This window comes from Myotis myotis, unplaced genomic scaffold (genome assembly GCF_014108235.1).
Source record: "Myotis myotis isolate mMyoMyo1 unplaced genomic scaffold, mMyoMyo1.p scaffold_m19_p_9, whole genome shotgun sequence".
Lineage (NCBI taxonomy): Eukaryota > Metazoa > Chordata > Mammalia > Chiroptera > Vespertilionidae > Myotis > Myotis myotis.
The window spans coordinates 75,666,565-75,690,686 of record NW_023416401.1 but is presented as its reverse complement, the minus strand read 5'-3'; the positions used below and the strand labels follow the sequence as shown (position 1 = coordinate 75,690,686).

Here is a 24,122-nt window from a genome sequence, read left to right as displayed (position 1 = left end):
ACCTTCGCTGGCCCAGGACACATTCTGTGCTGATGTTACTTCAAACTCCCAGAATTTTTAGAACCTCTTATTTTCTCCCCCAAACTCTGTTTCTATTCTTGGTTTTTCGATTTTTAGAAATTTCTATCAAATTAAACTTTTTGTATCCAAGAACTTAACGTTGGCTGTGAGGGTACCAGTTCCCTTAATTTAGCATTTTTCTCTCAAAATTTAAAATTCTTGCCTATGTTTCCTAAAGGTTTTGTAGTGTGTGGTTTTCATGTGATCACTCCAACTAATGAAGGCATAGATCACACGAAAACCACTGCTATTAATTTATGTGACAGTAACAATAACATGTAGTGGTAACTCTATAAGAATTATGTTTGTTAACTTAATCTTTTAGAAATCAATCTTTGAACTTAGGCATTGAAAAGGAGTTTGTCACAAGATTGGACTTTGGACTGTAACACCTTTCAATGTCTGCTTTTAGCCATAGGCTCTCTTAAGATTTTGCTAATTGGGTATGGTAAGTATTATATCATAGGACACATTTGAAAATTGTTTTTTACAATGAAATATAAATATATTAACACTTTATCGACTATTAAGATTTGCCAGAATAGCATGTGGTCACATGACTACAGTTAGTTTATAATACTGTTCATGGTACAATCCACGCAGAGGGGTTGCCATGTAAATCAGTACTTAAGAATATGTTTTAAGGGCACGTTAAGCTCTTTTTGTGGGAGAGTCTCTAATACTTATCAACCATCTGTTACTTGTCCCAGGTGCTTACATTTAGGCAGGGTTAGTGACCAGTACTGGCCGGTGCTCTGTAGCTGAAGTGACCTGTGTGTCTCCGTCAGGCTGAACATAAAAAAGTGGGTAAGAGTCCTCCACAAGTTCTCTTCTGCATGGATTATAGCCACCTGTGTTATGATTGCAAACCATAAGATTGAAGATTGAAGCAGCCTGAATCTCTGAGCCACTGCATGGGAATCTATGGCGTTGGAGAGTCACTGAATCCTAAGTAGGATTTGTGTAAATAAAAAATAAAGCTTCATTGTGTCAAACCACCGAGATTCTTGGGCTGTTCGTTACTACAGTACAACGTAGTTTGGCCTGATGAATATATTCTAGAATAGATCTTGACCATGACCCATGACCCACAATGAGAAATGCATTTTATATTGTGAGCCACTTCACACACTTAGACACATGCACACATCCCTGAAAAATACATTTCAGAAAACAATGCTTATCATTAATATGCATGGTCTATTTTACTCTATTACAAAATGGTAGTCTTGTCTTCCTAAATTTACTTTATGGCCAGCTACTGGGATATAACCTGAGTACTGTATTAAAAATGCTGCTGTAGGTGTTTGATTTATTTGTGTAGGATTGATTTGCTAATTATAAATCTTTCATGTATATTAATGAAAGCAGGCTTTTTAGATCTCTCTTTGGCAACATTTTATTACCTGCTTCTAGAATGGCTGGCAGTGTTTTTATGTAATGCATATCACATCCCACAATTTCTGGAAAATATTGTTTTCTTGTGAAGTTTCCTAATTTACATGGCTTTTTAAATTTGTTTAGAACATTTTGTAATAGGGAGCAACAATGTTATCCTGATTAATCATGATTTACTTATTTTCATTTAAAAAAAATAAATGACTAAATGTCTCTTCCATTAGGATCAGGGGTATCATAAAAACTTCACTAGCTAGACATATTTTAGTGTTAATGCTGGTGCAAAAAAATGAAATAGAGACAAAATATTTTTATATAGCACTATATATTTTTATATACTGTATACTCATATCAAAACTTGCCATTTTTATTAAGAAGCTGATAAGTTACTCTCTAATTTCATAAATTATACCACAACTGTGAAAATATGGACACTATTTTATATTTTTGCTGCCATATAAGACATTTAATGTTTATACAGAGAGCTGCAAAATTACAGAGGTGATGCAATGGGAATCAATGAACATTTTCACCTGAATTTCCACTGGCTTTTCTCTTCAGCCAGTATCACCTTGATATTCTCTGAATATTCTTTTAAAGATGAACATGGTGTCTATTTCTCCAATAAATATGCATACACACATTTTAGGTACATGTGTGTATATACATTTATACAAATGTATATATATATACATATATACACATGTGTATAGTCTACATATGTATATATATATTTCTGTGTGCACTTATACACACATAATGTCCTTTGGTTTATTTTCAGACAGTTAATGGGAAATGAATTTTTGATGATTCCATTTATTTTTTTCTTAAAATCTAAACTGGTTTAAAAAGACCTTCGCAATAAGTAATAAATTTCTTTTAAAAATCATAAATTTTGTTACATTTTAAAGCATTAAATAGAGAAGGTCATATGGTGTTAGAGAAGACAAATTCATGCCAACATGGGGAAAAAAGAAAGAAAATGGGTTTTCCAGACTTCTTTCTTAAAGTTGTAACCTTCAGGGAATGGAAACTGGTGCTCTGGTGTTTGAGGAAGGGAACTCCAGGCTTAGCTACCTACTCCCAGGGGAAGGGAGAAATGTAGCCAGAGTAGTTGATCAGTTCTTGGGAATCAACTCAAACAAATGAGTCATTTCTTGGGAATGTGTGGGCATTGGGATTGGGGATGAGGAGTCCATCCTTGAGTAGGAAAACAGGCCAGAAAGCATGTCTACTTGGTAATGAAATGGGGTGGTGTCTTTTGGGGTAGACATGGGAGAAGAATGTATCAGCTTTAGATGACCTGTTAAACACCATCATGGACTGACTGCTTAGTTGCCAAGATGGTACCTGTGCTTTCCCTACTAAGGGCTTCTCTTGCTTCCTTCAGGCTCAAGTTGCAGGGGATGAGTTGGTATTCCCCACTTTGGCAGAAAAGGCTCCATACAAATGAAGGTCCATGTGAAGATGGCTGCTCACATCTTCAGACATGCCCACGTCACCCTCCATACACCTGTGCCTGAACAGAGGCCATTGCCCTAACACATCAAAGAAATCACAACGTGAAGGAGTAGGATATTGTCTGCCAAACACATGTTTTGGAACTCAAAGCCCAAGTTCATACGTGCAAAGCTGTGAAAAATACTCACCTGGCCTCTTGCTTCCATCAGATTAAGAAGTTCCCAAATGAATTAGGAAAAGGAATGTTCCTGGGTTAAAAACTACTATGGTGTGTTGCCAGACCTGCCTTGCATTTTCCCCTTTTGGATAGTTATGTGAGAAACCCCAGAAAGTTGTGGCTGAAATGAATTCTGTGCAAACTGAGAGTAATTTGGACTTCTCTAGAATATTTTACCGTAACTCAGAGCAATAGCTGGTGAAAGGACAGCCACTCTACTTAGGTTTTATATTTGTCATGCTGGCTGAGTAGGAAAAGTTATGGTGTTGGTATTGGTGGTAAGATTTCCAATGCCCATGCTGTTTTACTCTTCCCCCTCCAGTAATTAGAGTTCTCATGGATGGCATCTTTCAAATCATGCCACCTTCAACTACGTCATTGAAAAATCGTGCTCAGTTCTTTTTTTTTTTTTTATCTAACAGGTCAGTTGAGACCATGAATAAGACATTCTAGGAGTCACTGTGTGCATCTTTTGACATGCATTCTCTTCTCTTCTCAGATCTGAAAAAAATTGAGGGGAAAGTTGTCCAAGTTTTCCTTTGCACGATATCACCTATTTGAGTGACACAAATAAAGAACCTAGAGTCACAAATAGAAGGTAGATGTTGGTGGGAACACTGTATTTGGGGCATAGAATAAAAAAGATTATTTCCATTGTAAAGAAAATAATCATTGACAGTGAACGAAGCTTCAGATCAAGAAGTTGGAATTGCTAGGTGCCTGTCTGACAAAGAATGGAGCAAGGACAGAGAGGCAGAGATAGGAGAGGGAGGGAGGCGCCGGAGCCAAGGTGCAGCACTAGTTCTTGTGCAGGATGCTTTTCAGGCTTCTCTCCACAGCTTCATCCAGCTCTTCCTCTAGCTCCTCCTTCTTGGACATGGCCAGCTTGGACTGGTAATCCCTCACGACCTGGTCAATGTAAGGGGCACTCTGCGTGCCATGCAGCATCAGGGTCCACTCCTTCAACACCCCCTTCTGAGGTGCGCTCCCCACAAACCCCAGCTCCAGGGTCCAGGTTCCTCGGGCGTCTTCCCCCCAAGTGTGGGTGGTCATGAAAGGCCACTTGTCAAAGCCCACCTTGGAGTCATCATCCCTTGGACGCCGGCTTAGCAAAATGGACTTGGTGCCCATAGGGGAAGTCATGTTGATGTTCAGGTCTCCTCTCCTGGTTGCATTGACTGTGATGACAGCTTGGACATGCTCAAGGTAGCGGACGAAATTTTCCTTCCCTTCACACGCATCGGTGGTGAGGGTCAGCACCAACTTGCCAGTAGATGGTATTTTCCTGAGGGCAAAGCAATGAGGGGATATGGTAAGGAATGCGCATATTACATGAGGGGTTTCTGAAGACAGCTTCAGGTTGCAGAAAGAGCAAGAGCTTTGAGGTTAATCAGACAGACCTGGGTTATTCTGACCTGAGTTGTATGAGCATGAGTAAGTTACCTATTCTCTCTGAACCTTCTGTGGGGAAAGGGAATGTGGCAGATATGTTGATGCCTTTCCCATTTCTCCTAAGTCACCTCCAAGTTCCTCTTCAGCTGCGGCTCCCATGTACCCTGACTGCTTCTTACCTCAGGTATCAGCATGTCCCAGCATCTCTCCTGGAGCTTTTCCATGTTCTGTGGGAGTTTGCTCAGGACAGCCTACTAGTGACAGGGATTTAATTTCTCAGGGACAATCCTTTACCAGAGACTGACAGAAGGTGGTGAATAAATATACCCTAACTTCTCCATTCTTCAGTGAGACAACTCAGTGTCCCCAGTGGGACTGAGCCTAGTTGCCAACAGTGGACAACTAGTTGCTCATCAATGTACTCTTTATTGGCTTTTATTCCTCTTCCCTGTCTCACATCTCCACTTCCCCACTTGTATTTCCTGGAATCAAATTGTTAGCACCCAAGTCTCATCTCAGGGTCTACTTTTGGAAAACCCAAACTGAGACAGGAGCTCATAACGCCTTTCTTTTAAAGTGCTAAGTTCCTTATTATTGCTAATGTTAGTATTATTAATATAATAAAAAAGCTGAAATTGAGTTAATTAATCCTAGTGAAGAACAGTCCTTTGAAAGATCAGAGAAATTTGGCAATCTCTTTGATCACAGAGTTAGAATCGAAAGAAGGGTCAATCTCAGCATTTCAGCTATCTTTCCATACAATCAAGGTTGAGAATTGCTAAAATAGAGGGTCAGAGAGGTCAAAGTATTGTCCAATTTGGTGGAATTAAGATTTGAATGCAGGTCTGGGTAACTGACTACAGAAGCTGCAGGTCCTTTTCAAGGACCAAAAGGGAATGGAGGGGAGGATGTATTGTGAGAGGGTTCTGACTTTGGCCAGGCTCAGGTCACCAACAGAAATAAGGCTGGGGTGGGATGGGATGGTTAGAGATGGATTTACTACCATTGAAATGCCATTATCCCAGAGGTGTACCCTCATAATGGAATATGACACAGCGATGGGAGTGATATTACTGCCCATAATAACTTGGATTGATCTCACAAATGGTATTTTCCTGAGGGCAAAGCAATGGGGGGATATGGTAAGGAATGCGCATAGTACGTGAGGGGTTTCTGAAGACAGCTTCAGGTTGCAGAAAGAGCAAGAGCTTTGAAGTTAATCAGACAGACCTGGGTTAATTCCGACTTGAGTTGTATGAGCATGAGTAAGTTACCTATTCTCTCTGAACCTTCTGTGGGGAAGAAGGTTCAGATGTTTAGTAAAAGAAACTGAATACCAAAGTGTCCATGCAATGCGATTTAGTCAGAGAAAGCCCAAGAACTGTAAAGCTAATCTTTGGGGGCAGGAATGAAAACAATGGCTGCCCAGGGATGTGGGGATTAACTGGAAGGGGGAATGAGGAATCTTTCTGGGGTAATGGAATGTTCCAGTGTTTGATTAGATGGTGGTTACTCAGGTATATACACTTATCAAAACTCAAATAACACACTTAAGTTCTGTGCATTTCGTTGTATGTACACAAAACCTTCATTAAAAATAACAATGATAAAAACTTCTATTTCTAGTTTACTGATGGACCAATGAGGAAAGGAATTAAATAAAGAGGACCCTATTGTCCAATCCTCTTGCCATAATGAGAAGTAGGTTCATGTGACCAGTGCAGTGCTTTCTGGGTAAGGAACTTCTCACTTAAATCCTTTCATGTCTATCCACATCACTTGGAATAAAATGTAATGCTTACCTTGTCCCACAAGCAGAATGAATAAATTGTATTATAGTCACACAAAGAAACATTATTCAACAATGAGAATGAATGAGCTACAAGTACACACTAAACATGCTTGAATTTCATAACATAATTCTGAGCAAAACAATCTAGACACAAAGGAGAACACCGTGTATTATTCCATTTATATTAAGTATGAACTAGGCAAAGTAATCTATGGAGTTAGAAGAATAGTGGGGAGATTATGGTGGAAGAGGATTCAGGATTTTCTGGGATATAGGTTGTGTTCTGTTCTTTGATCTGGGAGGTGGTTACACTGGTTGGTTTTTGCAATGAAAAATAATGGCATAAAGCACCCAAAAAGTTAATGCTCACACCTAAAAATATGGGTTCTGAGTCACACGGCTGTGTTCTATGTAAATGCCCCCCATCCCCAGGAGTTGTGCATTGCTATAGTTCTCTCTGCAAGCTAGTTGTCCCTAAGTCAAATCCAGCACATCTCCCTGACAGAGAGGGAATCTGATATTGTCACTAATGCCATGGCACCATCTCTGGGACATTTCCACATGCAGCAGAAGAACCATGGCACCCACTTACTCAGGGTCCTGCACGGAGCCGCCCACACAGTGGAATCTCTCCGGCACCGTTTTCCAGTCTTTAGCCATCTTCACCATGGCGCCTGCGTCAAGGACCCCGTAGCCAAAGAGGTGATTAAACTCCAGGCCGACCCCATTCCGCCGCCACTGATGAACCTCATCATGAAGCTGGTTTCGTTTGGAGGTGAGCACAGTCAGATGCTGCATGTCCCTCCAGGTGAGACCCAGACTGGATGCCGGAAGCCGTTGGGAAACAAGAGAAAAGGGGAGGGCGAGAGAGGAAGAAAGACACAATGACTAAGACAGGACAAAAACCCCTTGTAAGATTTTGGAATATCTATGAACCCCAAGTCAAGGGAGAATTCCCATGCACTATTTAGAATCATGTTATATTTGTCAATTAAAAAAAAACCACACTTGTCTTTCTTACTCAAATGCATCTCAAATGTGCATTCTAACACACACACTGGAATGGCTAAAATGATAAGACTGACAATACTAAGTATCGACAAAGATGTGGAGCAGCTGGAACTCATGTACTTTGCTGATAGGAGTGTAAATTATTGCAACCACTTTGGAAAACTTTTTGGCTGTATCTTCTAATGTTATCCATATACTTAAGCTATGGCCCAGAATTTCCATCCTTAGGTATGTATCCAACAAAAATGTGTGCATACATTCACCAGACATATGTACAAGAATGTTCACAGGCCCAAACTGTGAAGATCTCAAATGCCCATCCAGAGTAAAATGAATAGACTAGTTGAGGTGTATTTATAGAATGTGGAATACTATAAAGCAACAAGAATGAATGATCCATAGCTACTCCGAATAATATGGATGAATCTCACAAATAGAATGTTAACCTATGGAAGCCACACACTGAGGAGAACATGTTGTATTATTCCACTTGCTTAAAGTATAAAAACAGGCAACATTAATCTATGCTGTTAGAAGTCACATCTTGATTGGGGAGGGGACATAAAGGGCTTCTGGGTGCTGGCAGTGCTGTTTCTTGATCTGGGTGTTGGCTACATGTGTGTGTTTCATTTGTGAAAATGAAGCTATCAGTTCTTCAAGGGCAGACACAATGTCTTCTGCACATTTTTATCCTCAGTATCCAGGTCACAGGACACAGAACTGCCATTGGCACACTGTCCAGAGAATAAACAAGTCCACTTGAAAATGCTACTGGTTTTGGAAATTAGTGTCTGATGTTACTCAGTGTTTGTGTTTTTTAAACTGCAAGTCATGACCTATTTGTGGCTAGGAAATCAACTTATTGCACATGTTGCCTCACTGGGACGCACATAACAGTCTTCTGGTGGGGAATTTAAAATCCCACTGCTCAGGCCACACCTCAGACCAATTAAATCAGGCTCTGCAGGAGTGGGACCCAGGTATTGTAAATCGTTAACATTTCCCCAGTCATTCCAATAGGTAGTTAAATTTGAGAACTAATGATTTAATAGATGGGACTATTGTTAAAAAAATGAATGGCATAGAATAGAAAAAAAGAACAGTATACATTTCATATAATATGGAAAACTATTTTTTTTTTCATGGAACTTTTGGTGTGTGTGTGTGTTGAGTAACAATGAAAAAATTATTTCTCACTGAGAGTCATGGTCAAAAAAGTTGGAAAATCCATGCAGCATGGTTCTCTTCAGAAGTCAAATAATTCAAAGGACTCGGAACAGCATAACTCATTTGATAAACTTTTAACACATGTAGGGTTCATTGGTTCAAAGCTTTGAATCAGAATCAAAAGATACTAATGATTCATATGCTCTTGAAATGTAGATCTTTCGCTTTTAAGGAGAAAGTTGCAAGGAAGGTCAATGGTTATTTGAGAAAATTAAGAACATAACTTGGACATATGATCCCCAGAACGCAGGTAAAGGTGTGAAACTTCCCGAAGTTGATTATGACCAAAAGTTCAGTGTTTTGCCAGAATAGGATTCTGAATTCATTAAACCCAGAATGGTTTACGGTTGCTAAGTAAAGGATCTGGTGATTTTGAGGTGACCTGAGGGCTTGGCAGGTGGAGTATCTCTTATCTTTGCTAGGGGTCTGCCACAAAATGTGCTATGCTTCCTGACATTCGGAGAAGGACCCCCTCGGCGTTTCTCCAGGGACTTATTTTCAGGAGAAGATGAGAGGGAGGATGTGTCAGAACAAGGATCTTACTTATGAAATAAACCAGAACATAGTACACATTCCAATGTAACTGAGTTTGCCATTTGCATATGTCATAAAAATAAACCTGCATCCATTGTAGTTCCCTCTTTTGAGCAATTTCAGAATTAACAGAATACACTGTTGTGTAAAGCAGTATTTTATCAACCTGTTTTTAGTTTTAATCCTATCATAGCAGCTCAAGCATCTTAAGTAATACCTACTAAATAATAAAAAATAAATTTACAGAGTTTCTACAATATAAAGGTCATTGTGGTGTAGGACAAGTAATGTCACATGTTCTTCCTTGGTCTCAAATAGTTTATATAACAGTTGGGAAAATAAGACACATATGTAGAAAAGTACAGCACAGTGAAGTGACTCCATGAATGTCTATTCAGTGTCCACCATGTCCAGGCACTGTGCTGGTTCTGGACACATTGTAGGAAGTCCAAGCCTCAATATTTAAGAAGGGACAAAACCACAATGAGATATCACTCACATCTGTTAGAATGGTTATTATAAAAAAGACTAGAAGCCCGATGCACAAAATTCATGCAAGAGTAGGCCTTTCTTCCCCCGACTGCCAGCACCGGCTTCCCTCTGGCACCCGGAACCCGGGCTTCCCTCATAGCCCCGGCTTTGTCTGGAAGGTCGTCCAGAAGGACATCCGGAAGGACGTCTGGTCTAATTAGCACATTATACTTTTATTATTATAGATGAAATAACAAATTCTGACAAGAATGTGGGGAAAAGGAACCCTGTGCACTGTTGGTGGGAATGTAAATTTGTGCAGCCACTATGGAAAAAAACATGGATGATCCTTAAAAAATTAAAAATAGAACTACCATGTGATCCAGCAATTCTACTTCTGGAATATATACAAAGGAAACAAAAACACTTATTTGAAAAGATATCTGCATCCCCCATATTCATAGCAGCATTATTTATAATAGCCAAGACTGGAAACAATCTAAGTGTCCATTTATAGATGCATGGATAAAGATGTTTATCCATTATGTATAAAATGGAATATTATTCAGTCATGAAAAATAAGGGAACCCTGCCACTTGTGAAAACATAGATGGACCTTGAGCATATTAATCTAAATGATATGTTGGACAGAGAAAGACAAATACTATGTAATCTCACTTATATGCAAAATCTAAAACAAACAAACAAACAAAACAAAACCCGGATAGAAAAAGAGATAACATTTGTTGTTACCAGAGATGGGGTGGGACTTTAGAGGAAGGTGATCAAAAGGTACAAACTTTTAGGTATAAATAAGGACTAGGGATATAATGCACGACTTGATGACTATAGTTAGCACTGCTAGTGATACATAGGAAAGTTGTTAACAGAGTAGATCCTAAGTTCTCATCATAAGGAAAAATTTTTTTCTTTTTCCTTTTACTGTATTTTTATGAGATCATGCATGTTAACTAAAAATATTGTGCTAATCATTTAAAAATATGTGTAAGTCAAACCATCATGCTGTACACCTTCACATTATACTGTAGAGTGCTGTATGTCAATTATATCTCAATAAAACGGAAAAAAAATAGAGGGAGGGCTATCATGAAAGGGAAGCTAGGATGCCGAGGAAGCCAACAGTGGACCCTTTGTTATTCCAACAAGGGGGACTCAGACTGTGGTCCTCAAGCCCCTGTGTCAGAAGCACGTGGAGGATACTGACAAAAAGCAGATTCCTGGCCTTAACCCCAGCTCTCCTGAATCGGCCTCTGGGAGGTTGTGAGACTGAGAATTTGCACTTAAAACAAACGTGATGATTCTTCTGCACACAAATGTCTGAGAACATTGGTCTAAGATGGCAGTTCTCAACCTTGGCTGCATGTGACTCAAACGTCAAAAAAATAATGATGTCAGACAGGCCCAGGGATGTTGATTCCATGGGCTTGTCCAATCTGCAGCCAAAAGCTTAAGCAAAGCTGATCCAGGGGAGTGGTTCCTACCTTCCTGGCCAGCACTTGGTATTTTCTCAGGAGACTCTGAGTCGTGGACCTGACATGGCTTTGGATATATTTTTAACAAGCACTGCAGGGATTCCGATGATCAGAAAATCTGAGAAACTTTGGTCCAGGGGGTCATCAGGCATCTCTTAGGAAGTAGCATTTTAAGCCACAGTCAAGGGGACAAGTAGGAGTGACTGAGTGAAAAGACAGGGAAGGGGAGGGCTCTAGGGGAGAGAAGGTTCTGGAACGAAGGATTTAGAGGCGGGAGAAAGCAAGCCTTGTGCAGGTGATATGCTTGAGAAAACACAGGAAGGCATGAGCCCCAAGTATGACAGGAAGGGAGAGCCAGGAATTGTAAGGCAGAGGCCGTGCACCCACATCAGAACACTGGGACTTTATCTCAGGCACAGCCAGTAGTGGCAGAGCTGAGATGTGATCTCATCTTTATCGACAGTTCCATGGAGAATGGAATCAAGAAGTGTGGGACTGGAGCCTTGGCCAGTTTTCTCAGTGGTTAGAGAATCGGCCCTCGGACAGAAGAGTCTCAGGTTTGATTCCCAGTCAAGGGCATGTACCTTGGTTGTAGGTTCAATCCCTGGCTCCACTCAGGGTGTGAGTGAGAGGCAGCCAAATGATGTGTCTCTCTCACATCGATGTTTCTCTCTCTCTCTCTCTCTCTCTCTCTCTCTCTCTCTCTCTCTCTCTCTCTCTCTCTCCCCTTTCTGTCTTTCTTTCTTTCTATCTCTTCCTCTCCTCTCCCTCCCTTCCATCTCTAAAACTCAATGGGAAAAATATCCTTGGGTGAAGAATAAAAAAAGAAAAAATGTGGGACTGGAAAGCAGGCCCACACTAATGAGAGGTTGCTGCAGGGGTCTGGCCAGGTATGGCCATAAGGGACAAAGCTGGGAACTGTCACAAGGCCATGCATGAGTAAGTCCCAGGCGAATTATCAATAAAAACTGTTGCACTTGTGCAGCTGGCTTCAGTCACTTATAGGATCCTGCAATGCTCCAGGGATAAATACACATTTGCTAGTAGATTGGTCCTAGGCCACTCAGGGTAGACCAGCTGGCTCTTGGTTTAGAATTAAGCACCCACAGAGAGCAAAGTGGAACCCAGGGCTTCTCCAGGAGACAGTGGATGGTTACATTTTCACTTGGAGAGGCCAGGGCTCCAAAGAAAGAGGTCACTTGGGACACTGTGGAGAAAATCCTGTACAGACGTGGCAGAGGTCTTAAGCAGGAGAGCATGGGGGTCCTGGAAAAGCCAGTCCGAAGCCCAGGAAGAGACGGGCCTCTTGTGGCTGAAAGAGGAGTCTGGCCTCAGGGAGACTCAGGAAGGGCTCTTCTTAAAACACTCAAAGCTGGTTCTGGAAAGTGAATTATATGCTTGAGATTGTTCGCCTGTGTATAATCAGCAGAACTGGGTCTCTCACAGAGACCTGCACTTGCCCAAACTTAGAGCTGGTTTACCAACTTCCCGCTAGGAAGAGTAAAGTACAAAATGTTGACTTTTTTTTTTTTTAGTTCTCTGTGAGGATTGCCCCTCACCATTGTTTTTCAGAATTCCTGTATTTATGGTATCAAATTATCCTGGACCTGACTTCCCCGTCATGATCAAGGCAGCAAAGGGGATTCAGGAGACAACAGGCGTCTTTGGAGGACTTGCACACTGAAATGTTTTCAGGAGGTTGCAGTGTTAAGGTTGGAGGAAGGACCTCTGCTAACATGCGGTAAATCCTAGAAGCCAACAGAATTTTAATCCCTCTACTTATTGATCTTTATCTGAAGAGAGAAAGGTGTATGAACCTGAGCAGGTAGCTTCATTCCTCTGGGCCTCATTCTTTTTGTGCAGAAGAAGAGATATTTGGAGTAGTGAAAGATCTGTTTGTTTTCTTTTAGCTTTAAATTTCAGTTTATTCTCTAAACTCTGACAGGATTAAAAACCAATGTCAACGGTCTAGATTATTTCCAGTCTGAGAGAAATGATGCATTCATAAGCCAAGTTGGTATTTTCTCCACAGTCTGTTTGCCTAACTCCTATGACCTGTGAGAGAAAATCAGTTTACATGTTGCCCTTGTGTAGCTGTGCTATGTAAAACCTCATCTTGAAGAAATCAAAACCCAATTTTATGTACAACTTTTGAGGAAGAATCAATTCATTCACTTCAGCCTATTGCCTTGGGCAGAATGCATGGTGATACCTTGGACCCAGAAGGTGGCTCTTCGACATCCCATAGTTGGGCCAAGAGAAGACCCTGAGTTGGAGCCCAGGATCCATCCCTAGGGTTTAAATTTCAAGCCTGTTATTTTCCAATCATGTGAATTTAGATAAGCTACTTTAACAATCTGAGGCTCAGGGTTCCCATCTAAAAAATGGGAAAAGGCCCGGCCAGCATGGCTCAGTGGTTGAGTGTTGACCTATGAACCAGGAGGTCATGGTTTGATTCTCAGTCAGGGCACATGACCGGGTTGCAGGCTCCATCCCTAGTGTGGGGTGTGCAGGAGGCAGCCGATCAATGATTCTCTCTCATTATTGATGCTCTCTCTCTCCCCCTCTCCCTTCCTCTCTGAAATCAATAAAAATCTATTTGAAAAAAATCTATCTATCTATCTATCATCTATCTATCTATCTATCTATCTATCTATCTATCTATCTATCTATCTATCATCAGCCTAAGCAACCAGTCTACCCATTGCTATGATGCGCACTGACCACCAAGGGCAGACACTCAATGCAGGAGCTGCCCCCCAGTGGTCAGTGTGCTCCCACAGCGGGATCGCCACTCAGCTGACTGGGATGAGTGGGAGTGGCTCCTCCCTGAATCCCCGCAGGACACGCCAAGGGACCCTATCGGTGCACGAATCTGTGCACCGGGCCTCTAGTATATATATATAAAATGGGGATAAGCCTTTAGATGTTTTTTTGTAGGGTATAAAGGTAGATCACCATGTAAAATTAACTAGCATGATACTGAGAACTCAATAAAGAGTTTATTAATATTAAAATATATCTCATATATTGAGCATCAATGTAAGTTTGAAGAGAATAGACACTATTTCCCATATATATTGGTCACAATATTTAAAAGTAAATGGAAAGTTTTTCAGTTTTAAGGTATATTCAACCCTCAAATAAACACACATCCAATTAAAAAATGCACTTTCCTAGAGGCATGGTATCTTTGAAGTAGACCTATAATATACTAGGAAGTCATGAAGACCTGTTCATGATCTAACTTTCTATTTTTCAGATAAGACAATAGAGATCCATAGGAAGTGAGTGATTGCCCACTTAGTTGCTGGAAGACACTAGCAATTCTATCATATCTATCCTTCTAGTTTATTAAGAAAACCCAATTTTATTCAGAACAGCAATGTTATCAGCTATAAAACTACATTTCCCAGCCTCTCTTGCAGTCTGGGGTGGTCATATGACAGTCTGGCCAATGAGAAATGAGCAGAAGCCACTGGGCAGAGTTTTTTTGAAAAACCTTTAAATGGGGCTGACTTAGCTGGTGGATTTTTTTTTTTCCCCTTTGCTCCTCCCTTTTTTCTGCCTGAAATGTAAACACAATGGTTGGAGCTCCAGAAGCACCTATAGAACACGAAGGTGGAAGAGGAGAAATCCAGAAAAAGCTGGATTGCCTGATTCCCGGTGGCACCCCCCCATACTTGCCTGGACTCCTTACCTCTGTATTATCTTTCTCATGACAGGATAATAAACCCTTTTTTATTTATCTATTGTTATTCAAATGTCCTGTTTTCAATCTTCATCTAATACCAGCACCCAATCAGAGGCTGAGTCTAGATATTCAAATTCTGCACAACAACACCCTGGTTCATAGAGCCATTGCCTTACTGGGTGCCCCCCCCCCCCCCCCCCGCGCGCCCCCCCCCCCCCCCCCCCCCCAGTCCACAGAACAGCAATGGGCTGGCTGCTTATGTAGCCCCTTGAGTGGGGTTGAAAAGACAAATTCCTGGGCCATTCATTCCCAGGGACTTGTGTTCAGTGACTCTTGGCAGAGAGTTGGGAATCTATTATTTTCCAACTCCCCCTCGTGCTCAACTTCACTAGTTATCAGGGAAATGCAAATTAAAAACTACAATGCAATTCCACTGCACACCCATAAGCATGGCTAAAGTGTAGAAGACTGACAATACCCAATGTTGGCAGGGATGTGGGACAACTCTAACTCTCATACACTGCTGGAGGAAGTGTCAGTGGGTAAATTCACTTTGAAAACTACTTGGCAGTATCCACTAGAGCTGCACATATGTATACCCCTGACTCAGCATTTTGACTCCCTAAAATAGTGATGGTGAACCTATGACACGCGTGTCAGAGGTGACATGAGAACTCATTTTTTTGGTTGATTTTTCTTTGTTAAATGGCATTTAAGTATATAAAATAAATATCAAAAATATAAGTCTTTGTTTCACTATGGTTGCAAATATCAAAAAATTTCTATATGTGACACGGCACCAGAGTTAAATTAGGGTTTTTCAAAATGCTGACATGCCGAGCTCAAAAGGTTCGCCATCACTGCCCTAGAAAATACCCAACAGAAACGTGTCCTTAGCTTCACCAAAAGACATGTACAAGAATGTTCATAGAAATATTACTCATAATAGCCCCAAAGTGGAAACAACTCAACTACCCATTTATAATGGAGTAATATTCTACAATGAGTATGAACGACTTATAACCAGAAACAACAGCATGGAGGAATCTCTCAGACTTTCAGAGTAAAAGAGACTGGTACTTAGACGTAGGTAACAGTCTTTTTCTTGATTTGGGTGCTGGTTACATGGGTCTGTTAACCTTGTAAGAAGTCATTGAGTTATACCTAATATCTGTACACTTTTCTCAGTGTCTATTATACTTTGATAAAGAGTTTACATGTAAAAACCCATGCCCTGGAAGGTCAGTTTTGGAAACATTGTTCTAGACCAAGCATTCAAACTCGCAGCCTGTGGGCCGCATGCCTCTCTTATTTGGCCCGTGTTAGCCTTTGAGTTTGACAGGCTTGTTCTAGTGGGCCATTTTACTATGGATGCTTCTTTGGAGCCAAAAATTTGCCTCTTTATGACATCTGCTCCTCAAACCTACTTCAGTCCGAACAACACAGACAGTCATGGAAGAACCCAAAATATTTGAAGATAGCAGTTATCCCTCCCTCCTCTGCCCACATGCTCCCATTAAAGAAATTCTTTGAAATTTCCTCTAATGGTCACACGGGGACATGTGAACAATCTTTCTGTGACTCAATAAGCCACTTTCAAGCAGTTGGCAAAAAAGCACTTTATAATATTGGAAAACAGTGGTGATTGGGCAGGACAAAGGAAGGGTTTCCCTTTTCCCCCTGGAATGATGGGGTGGTTGTTCTTCCTCTTTCACAGTCCCGAGGGGTATTCAGTGAGACAGGATAATTTGTTTACTGCATTCACATTGCTTCGTAAAAGTGTTTTATTGGGCCTCTGGGAGGGAAAGAGCCCTTGATTGCTGTCACATGTGTCACCGTCACCGAGGACTCCCAGTTGTCTTGTCTCAGGCAGAGGAGAGCAGTAGGAACTGTTCCTGGAGAGCTTTCCCCTCCTCATCCCTCTGGGCTTTTTTTGGGGATATTTCATGCTGACCAGTGTTTTTCACTGCTGGCTACTGGGGTCCCTTTGCCCACAGGTGCCTAAAGCCAGACATGCTCCCAGGCATGGCTCTTAGCACAAGAACATGGCAGCCCAGCTCCCTCGCCTCGAGGGAAAACAATCTCTGAGGCATAAACATTTATACTCCAGAGTTCCCCATGGGATCAAGCTGAGGCCAGAACTCCTCAAACTGCATACTTGCTTGGCTTCTCCCTGTCCCTAACCTGCTTCCTCTACTTCCTTCTGGTCTCTTCCTTTAGAAACCACTTGCAGGAAACTCACCTCCGCGTGTGCTTCCAACTCAGGCAGTTGGTATTCTGAGGGATTTTAGGGCTGGCTCTCATGATGGGCTTGAACCACTTACTTCCAGCCGTCATTCTTCGCTGCTTCATGGCAATAGAGAGCATTAAATTCATGACCATTGCTCTAAAATAGAGTGTGCCTAAGTGGTGACTGCACTCTATTCTGGAAGGGTATCTACAAGTGTGTGCTCAAGAAAGCTGGTGCAGAACCCATGAATCCAGTAGCCTTGCTCCATCAATTTGCGTTGTTCCTTTGCATGACTTTGAGTGAAGTTCTGCCCTCTTAGATTTAGAGGGAGACCAGAAACCCCTTCTTGCTTTTGGAGTTCTCCTGCTCCCTGTTCTCTGCCAGGCTCAGTGGCAGGCAGCAGGCTCGCCTGCTTGTCTGCTCCCAGCTGGAGTGAGCAAAGCCAGCTCAGGCTCCAGGGCACAACAAGCTCTGAGATGAACAGGAAATGCATATAATCTGTGAGTAGGTTTTGGTCTCTGCGCTTAATAGAAACTCTTTGATCGGTGTCTATCCCTTGGTGTCTTAAAATTTCCACTTGAGTTTTGTTACAAGAATTGAAGTTTGGCTTGGTCCCAAAAGAGGGAGTCACTCTCAATTTGGGGCCTTAACTGTAAAAGGAGGATATTTATGCCTTTTCAGCTTGAAGGCAGAGGGCTGGACTAGATAATCTTTCAAAGTCTCTTCCTATTCTAGGAATCAACTCTTGCCCCTTTTGCAAGTCAAAAAATGCATTTGTGGAGAGAGACAAGCAGGGCTGCCTCGAAATTGATGCTCAAAGCTCCAGTTGCCTAGCAACAGCTGAGGAGGGGTGGGAGGTAGAGACTCTACTCTGCTTCCCCAGGAACATGAATCCAACTTCTCACAAGTGGCTGATGCAGCAGTTTCACACAACTTCCTACATGGTGGGCATTTGCACTCACACCGAGTGCATGGTGCCCGAAGCCACATGTTTACTGTTCAAAAACAAGGCTAGTCTCTGGTTTGCACCAAGAGAATATAGAGTAGCAGGTTGTCAAGTACCTCAGCTGAAACTTATATCGAAAGTGTGCCCAGCAGTAGGGATATGTGGCCTCTCTGTGGAATGGTGAGAACAGAGATGGTCTCCTCTTACCTGTAGCGTGGAAGGTTGCCCAGTAAAGACCATTTCTTGGTCGATACTGCATGACTTTTCCCAACTTGTCTCAGTGTTAAAAGTGAATTCACCTTATAAGTTAACAAATCTTTAGTTGGAGCACCCTGTTGGACACATGTTGGGAATACCTTGCTAGATACCCAGCTTGAAAATGGCTTTATTTCATTTAGCTGATGGTGAGTATTATTGGAATAAAATAGCCACGGGATCAGAGGATAAAGAGAAGTTTTTATGAAGAAGAGACAACCTACATGCCCCTATTTGGTATATGAGCAAGTAGCTGATATGTGTGGAGGGGTGTCAGTGTCCTGTGCTCTCCTAGGGGGATTGTATCAGCATTTCTTTTCTGTTCAGGAAGGCAAGGCACTCCCAAAGAGGGAAGAATAAACAGGCTCAGCTCAAGCTTGCCTAAAAGGACAAGCCATTAAAAAAAATGTTTCTCGTCCTAGCCAGTTTGGCTCAGTGGATTGAGCATCGGCCCACAGACTGAAGGGTCCTGGGTTCTATTCTGGTCAAGAGCATGTACCTGGGTTGTGGGCTCGCTCCCTGGCCCTGGTCAGGGCACGTGCAGGAGGCAACCAATTGATGTGTCTCTCTCACATCAATGTTTTTCTCTCTCTATCTCTCTCCCTCCCTTTCACTCTCTCTAAAAATCAATGGAAAAATATCCTCAGGTGAGGATTAACAAGTAAATAAACAAAAAATGTTACCCTACATCAAAAACTCATGGAGAGATTCTGAGACATGTTGAGTTAATATAATGGATATGTGTGATCACCTGCATAACTTTTCTTAAGTGGGAGACCTTAATGATGATCTGAGTTTCAAAGAACTTTCACACTCACTTTCAATGTTTATGAGAGCCAGGTTTTCAATAAAACCATGTCTGAACCACAGGAATTCTCCTTCCTCTGTTTGTCTGCAGGATTCTCAGTGGGCCTATTGTAGTTTTGTGGTGTGTGTGTGTGTGTGTGTGTGTGTGTGTGTGTCTGTGTGACTTAGGAACCATGGTTCATTTATAAATGCCCACCAGAGTTCATTGACCCTGACTGTTGGAAGGCTCTTGCATCCACTTTTGCCTCCATGGACACCTAGTGTTGGATGGAGAGACACATGTTAGTCCACCTTACAGAGCTGACCCTCAGCCCGAGCTGGAAACATACTTAGCCTCTAAAGCCAGAGCAAACACTCCCGCGGCCTCTGGAGCTGCTGCAGATGTCCCAGAATGCCTCAGAGTGCAGTTGCCATACAAGTCTGTGGTTGCCTGAAAGGGAAGATATTGAGCAATGAGTCACACTATTTTGAATCCCAAAACAGTATGGAGCAGAGAATTATCTATTTTTTTTTTTTTAATTTAAATTCTTCCTTGTTCTGAAGAAGATTAAGATGAAGGTAAAGCTAAATTTAGCACCCATATATCTATTTGAACCATGCATTTTATCTGAGTTTCCTAGTAGCCTATGCAAAAAGAGACACACAATCAATTAGAGTTACAGTGTCCACAAGATAAAAGCAAGCTAGTTGCTCTGAGAAGCACTATCTGCAGCTATTCCAGAGACTAGGGAGACATTTTCTGGATTCTACAATGAGACACGATAGGTGGAGAGGCCCAAGCCAAGAGTTTTATTGCACTGGGGTCATCTTTCAGAAAGCCCAAGGGCTACTGCATTAACATTTCTTTTCCATTCAGGCACTATACAAAAGAGGGAAGAATACTCCGGCTCAGCTGAGGCTGGCCGAAAAGGACAGGCCATTAAAAAGAAAATGTTTCTCTCCCTCTGAAATTCATGGGAAGATTCTGAGACATTTGGAGCCAAGATAACGGATACGTGAGTGGTCACCTCCACAACTCTTCTTAAAGGGGAGATCTTCTCAATGATCAACCGAGTTTTAAAGAACTTTCACAAAGAGAAAAACCTCACTTTCAATGTTTGGGAGGGCCAGATTTTCATTAGAATCATGTATGAACCACAGGAATTCTCCTTCTTCCTCTGTTTGTCTGTAGGGAAGCGTGTAACTAACTCAGTGGGTCTATTGAACCATCTCCCAAATTCTTGGCTTGGAGGTCCGAGGAAAGGCTGATCTGTGAGTGAACGATCCAGAGAGAGGAAGAGATCCAAAAAGGTTCATTACACTCTACAGAGATTTATTTCCAAGGGGTTTGGAAAATTCACCATTTTACCTAGTTGCCCAGCAAGGAAGAGTTGCTCAGAAAAGTGCAATTAATAATCTAAGTCTGGCCCTGGCCAATGTGGCTTGGTTGGTTGGGTGTTGTCCTGTGCAAGGAAAGGTTGCTGGTTCTATTCCCAGTCTGTCAGGGCACTTGCCTGGGTTTTGGGCTTGGTCCCCAATAGGGGGCGTAGAGCACGGATCTATGTTTTGCTTTCATATCAATGTTTCTCTATCCCCCTCTCCCTCCCTCTCTCTCTAAAAATCAATTAAAAATATTAAAAAATCTGCCCTAACCGGTTTGGCTCAGTGGATAGAGCGTTGGCCTCCGGACTCAAGGGTCCCAGGTTTGATTCTGTTCAAGGGCACATACCTTGGTTGTGGACACATACCCAGTAGGGAGTGTGCAGGAGGCAGCTGATCGATGTTTCTCTCTCATCGATGTTTCTCTCTATCCCTCTCCCTTCCTCTCTGTAAAAAATCAATAAAATATATTAAAAAAAAATCTAAGTTTGTGATTCTTAATATTTTGTTTTCTCAATCACTGACCTATGATGAAAACTACTACTCTTTCCCTGAGAAAATACACCTGTACCTGATTTTGGGAGGTTTATAGACCCAGAAAAGTCCATCCTTGGATTTAAAAAAAATTACTGTAATACTTGGCTCAGGTGGGTGGTGATGTGGTGACCCAGTTCTTTATATTAGTTTTCTTTATGAGTGATCTGGCGGGGCAACTTTTTGATAAAGCAGGCTTTGTCATCATTTGCAAATCAAACAATAAACTTCAAGAAAGACAATCTGTGGAAAATGAGCTGCAAGGGGGTCATCACGTCCTTACTTTCAAAAAACATCCCCCTAGGTGAAATCATTATTATCCATTTTTTATGCATCCTTTCAGTCATTTTTCAACAAAAATGTAAGTATACATATATATTTATACTTAGCTATATAAGATAGAAAAAATAGTTATACCTTTTATATATATTTTCATGTCTTACATTTCTCTACCTTGATAACAAAGCATTATTAGGCCTGGAGGAGAATGGATCTCCTCTCAGAACCTGTGCTGACTTTTTAGGGAAGTGGGTAACTCCCTTTCCTCCCATGACGTCACGGTGTCCGTGCATGACGTCACAGTAACTTACATTCCACAGCCTCACAGAGGGCCAGTGGCCTCACTCACCACTCCAGCCTCGGGGTTCCTCTTTCTGCCGTTGCTGAAGGTGGAGGCCAAGGTGGAGGAGCAGCTTTCGTCGTACAAGGCTGTCCTACCGTCGTTGATGGCTGAGTTGATGGAGATGGTCCACATGCTTGAGGCATAGCCATCGCAGTTGCAGTCGTCGTAGCTGCCACCGTCCCCAGAGGCCCACACATAGATGCTGCCTTTGCCGCCTCGGCCCTGGGGGAGGACAGAAGAGATGCTGCCAACGCCCACGCCCGCGGGAACCAGGGGCTGAAGTGGGTCCTGCCAGGTGTTGGGGGTTTCCGATCCCGGGGGACTGGACTTGAGCTTCCTCAGCAGCTCAAATGACTGGATTCGGTTCTGTCTGCCCATGAAAACCACTACCCTCTAGTGAGGCACCAAGAATATTTTTTTCCCCAGTAAGGATTCAGTATATAAAGTCAGCCGAACTTACAATTTAAGCTGGGAATAAGGTGATGAGAAAAAACGTGAAGAGGTAACATTTACAAATGAACTGCTTTTAAAAAGTCAAAATATATGAAAAGGAAAATGAAAAATCCCCCTAGGTGAAATCATTATTATCCAATTCTTATGCATCCTTTCAGTCATTTTTCAACAAAAATGTAAGTATACATATATACTTATACTTAGCTATATAAGGTAGAAAAAATATGTCTTTTATTTTATATATAGTTACATATTGTTTATATAAAATTTACATATATGTAGATATGATAATAAATACACATCTTATGCTAAAATGTATAAATATTACAAATCATATATGTGCATACACACATGTACATGTACTACATGCATATATACAAATATAGGTATACATGTATACATATGTATATATACATGTATATATATGCCTTCATACATGTATATATATTTTTACCCAGTTGGATCATACCAAAAATTTTAAACATGATATAATATGACATTTTATTTATGCCGCAAACACAGAATATAGGAGGGAAGTCTAATATGATCAAGTAAAACAGAGCAAAAATAACTTTAAATACATAATGATATGCACAATGTTATTACCATATGCTCCTTAGTTGTAAATGCCAAGCCTAGTCACGAATACTGGTTAGTGTTGCTTTCCTGGCTTGAACAGAACTTTTGCCGTTCCCTATTTCTAGGAGTATTTTCTTCACTTCCACCCCCCAGGAGTGGCCGTTCCTTCTGGTTTCCTGTATTAGGATCCAGGGTGAGGCCTGGGCTGCTCTGTTTTCCCCCTGGGCTGAGTGGAGGAGGGGAGCGCAGCGATGCCGTGTGGGAGGGGAGCAGCAGTGTACAGCCTCCCGCTTCTCCTTAGCCTGGCCCAGGCCACTAGGTAACCCTCTTCAGGGACGGCAGTTCTGACAAATAGGGGTGAGAAGACAAATAGAAGCCATGGCAGAGGAAGACTGTTCCTGCCTGGCCCCAGGCACCCACAGTCCTGACTCAGTGCTTTTTAAGGGCAGAGATGCCAGAAGCGGGAGAAGATGACTGGACTACCTCCAAGCTGTCTCCACCTCCTTTCTGACCATGAGAAATGACACTTCGATCGCTTCTAACAGGACTTGGAGTTAATTAGCCTGTGATTGATTGAGTCGATACGTTAACAAAGATTTATTCAACCACTAGCTGAGAACTAACTGTCCTCAGAGTCTTTGGTAAATCTAGACTGGAAAACGCCACCAAAGTGAGCAACTGCTCTCAGGAACCAGGACGGAGAGAGAAATGGATCATCCTGACAGCTGGTGTAGGGAATCACACTCCCAAACAGACTCAGATGTGGGCTCACTGTCAGAAATGGCAGCCTCTGAAAGTGAAACATATGCAAACGAGGGTAATGGATCTTTCCCCTGAACCAGTTCCCAAGTGGGCTGCTGGTGAGACAAGCAACCTTTGCTGAAAGGAAATCAATGCTGAGAGCATTCTCGCCTTGGTGTGGGGAGAGTGTTAGATTGATTGTGACTCATTTTTCAGGGTTCCCTTTATGACTTTGCAGTCCTGCCCACCAAGAGGAGGGGTCCACTCCCCACCCTTGATTCCGGCTGGCCTGTCATCTCGCTTTGGCTCACAGACTGTGGCGGAGAGTGGTGCTGTGCCAGTTCTGAGCATAGGTCTCAAGAAGCCCTATACACCTCTGCTCTCTCAGAACTCTGTCTGCACCATGGGGACAAATCCAAGGTTACCTGCGGTTGATGACAGAGATAGCCCAGTCAAATTCACTGCCCCTGCTGACAACCAGACTTGCAAGGGAGGCCATTCTAGACCAGTCTGTAGCTCCCCCTCTAGCTGACCACAGATGCATGAGCGAGGCCAGCTGAGATTAGTTGAGGCTGTTCCAGGTCTGCAGAACAACCCAGCCAACCTGTAGACTGTAAGCCAGGGGTCCTCAAACTATGGCCCGCGGGCCACATGCAAATACAAACATTGTATTTGTTCCTGTTTTGTTTTTTTTACTTCAAAATAAGATATGTGCAGTGTGCATAGGAATTTGTTTATAGTTTTTTTTTTTTTTTAAACTATAGCCCGGCCCTCCAACGGTCTGAGGGACAGTGAACTGCCCCCCTGTTTAAAAAGTTTGAGGACCCCTGCTGTAAGCAAACTTAA

The 24,122-nt window shown here is 42.1% G+C and overlaps 1 protein-coding gene across 1 annotated transcript in view; it reads right to left on the bottom strand.

Moving 5' to 3' along the window:
- Positions 1-1,782: 1,782 nt before the first annotated feature.
- PCSK2 (proprotein convertase subtilisin/kexin type 2) overlaps positions 1,783-24,122 on the bottom strand; it is a 256,223-nt gene continuing 233,883 nt past the window's right edge. The window contains exons 9-12 of the mRNA XM_036323746.1: positions 21,510-21,725; positions 19,318-19,418; positions 6,913-7,140; positions 1,783-4,421 (exon numbers count right to left, since the gene is read on the bottom strand). Coding sequence (XP_036179639.1) covers positions 3,935-4,421; positions 6,913-7,140; positions 19,318-19,418; positions 21,510-21,725 — 1,032 coding nt within the window. The 3' untranslated portion in view covers positions 1,783-3,934. The remainder of the gene's footprint in view (positions 4,422-6,912; positions 7,141-19,317; positions 19,419-21,509; positions 21,726-24,122) is intronic.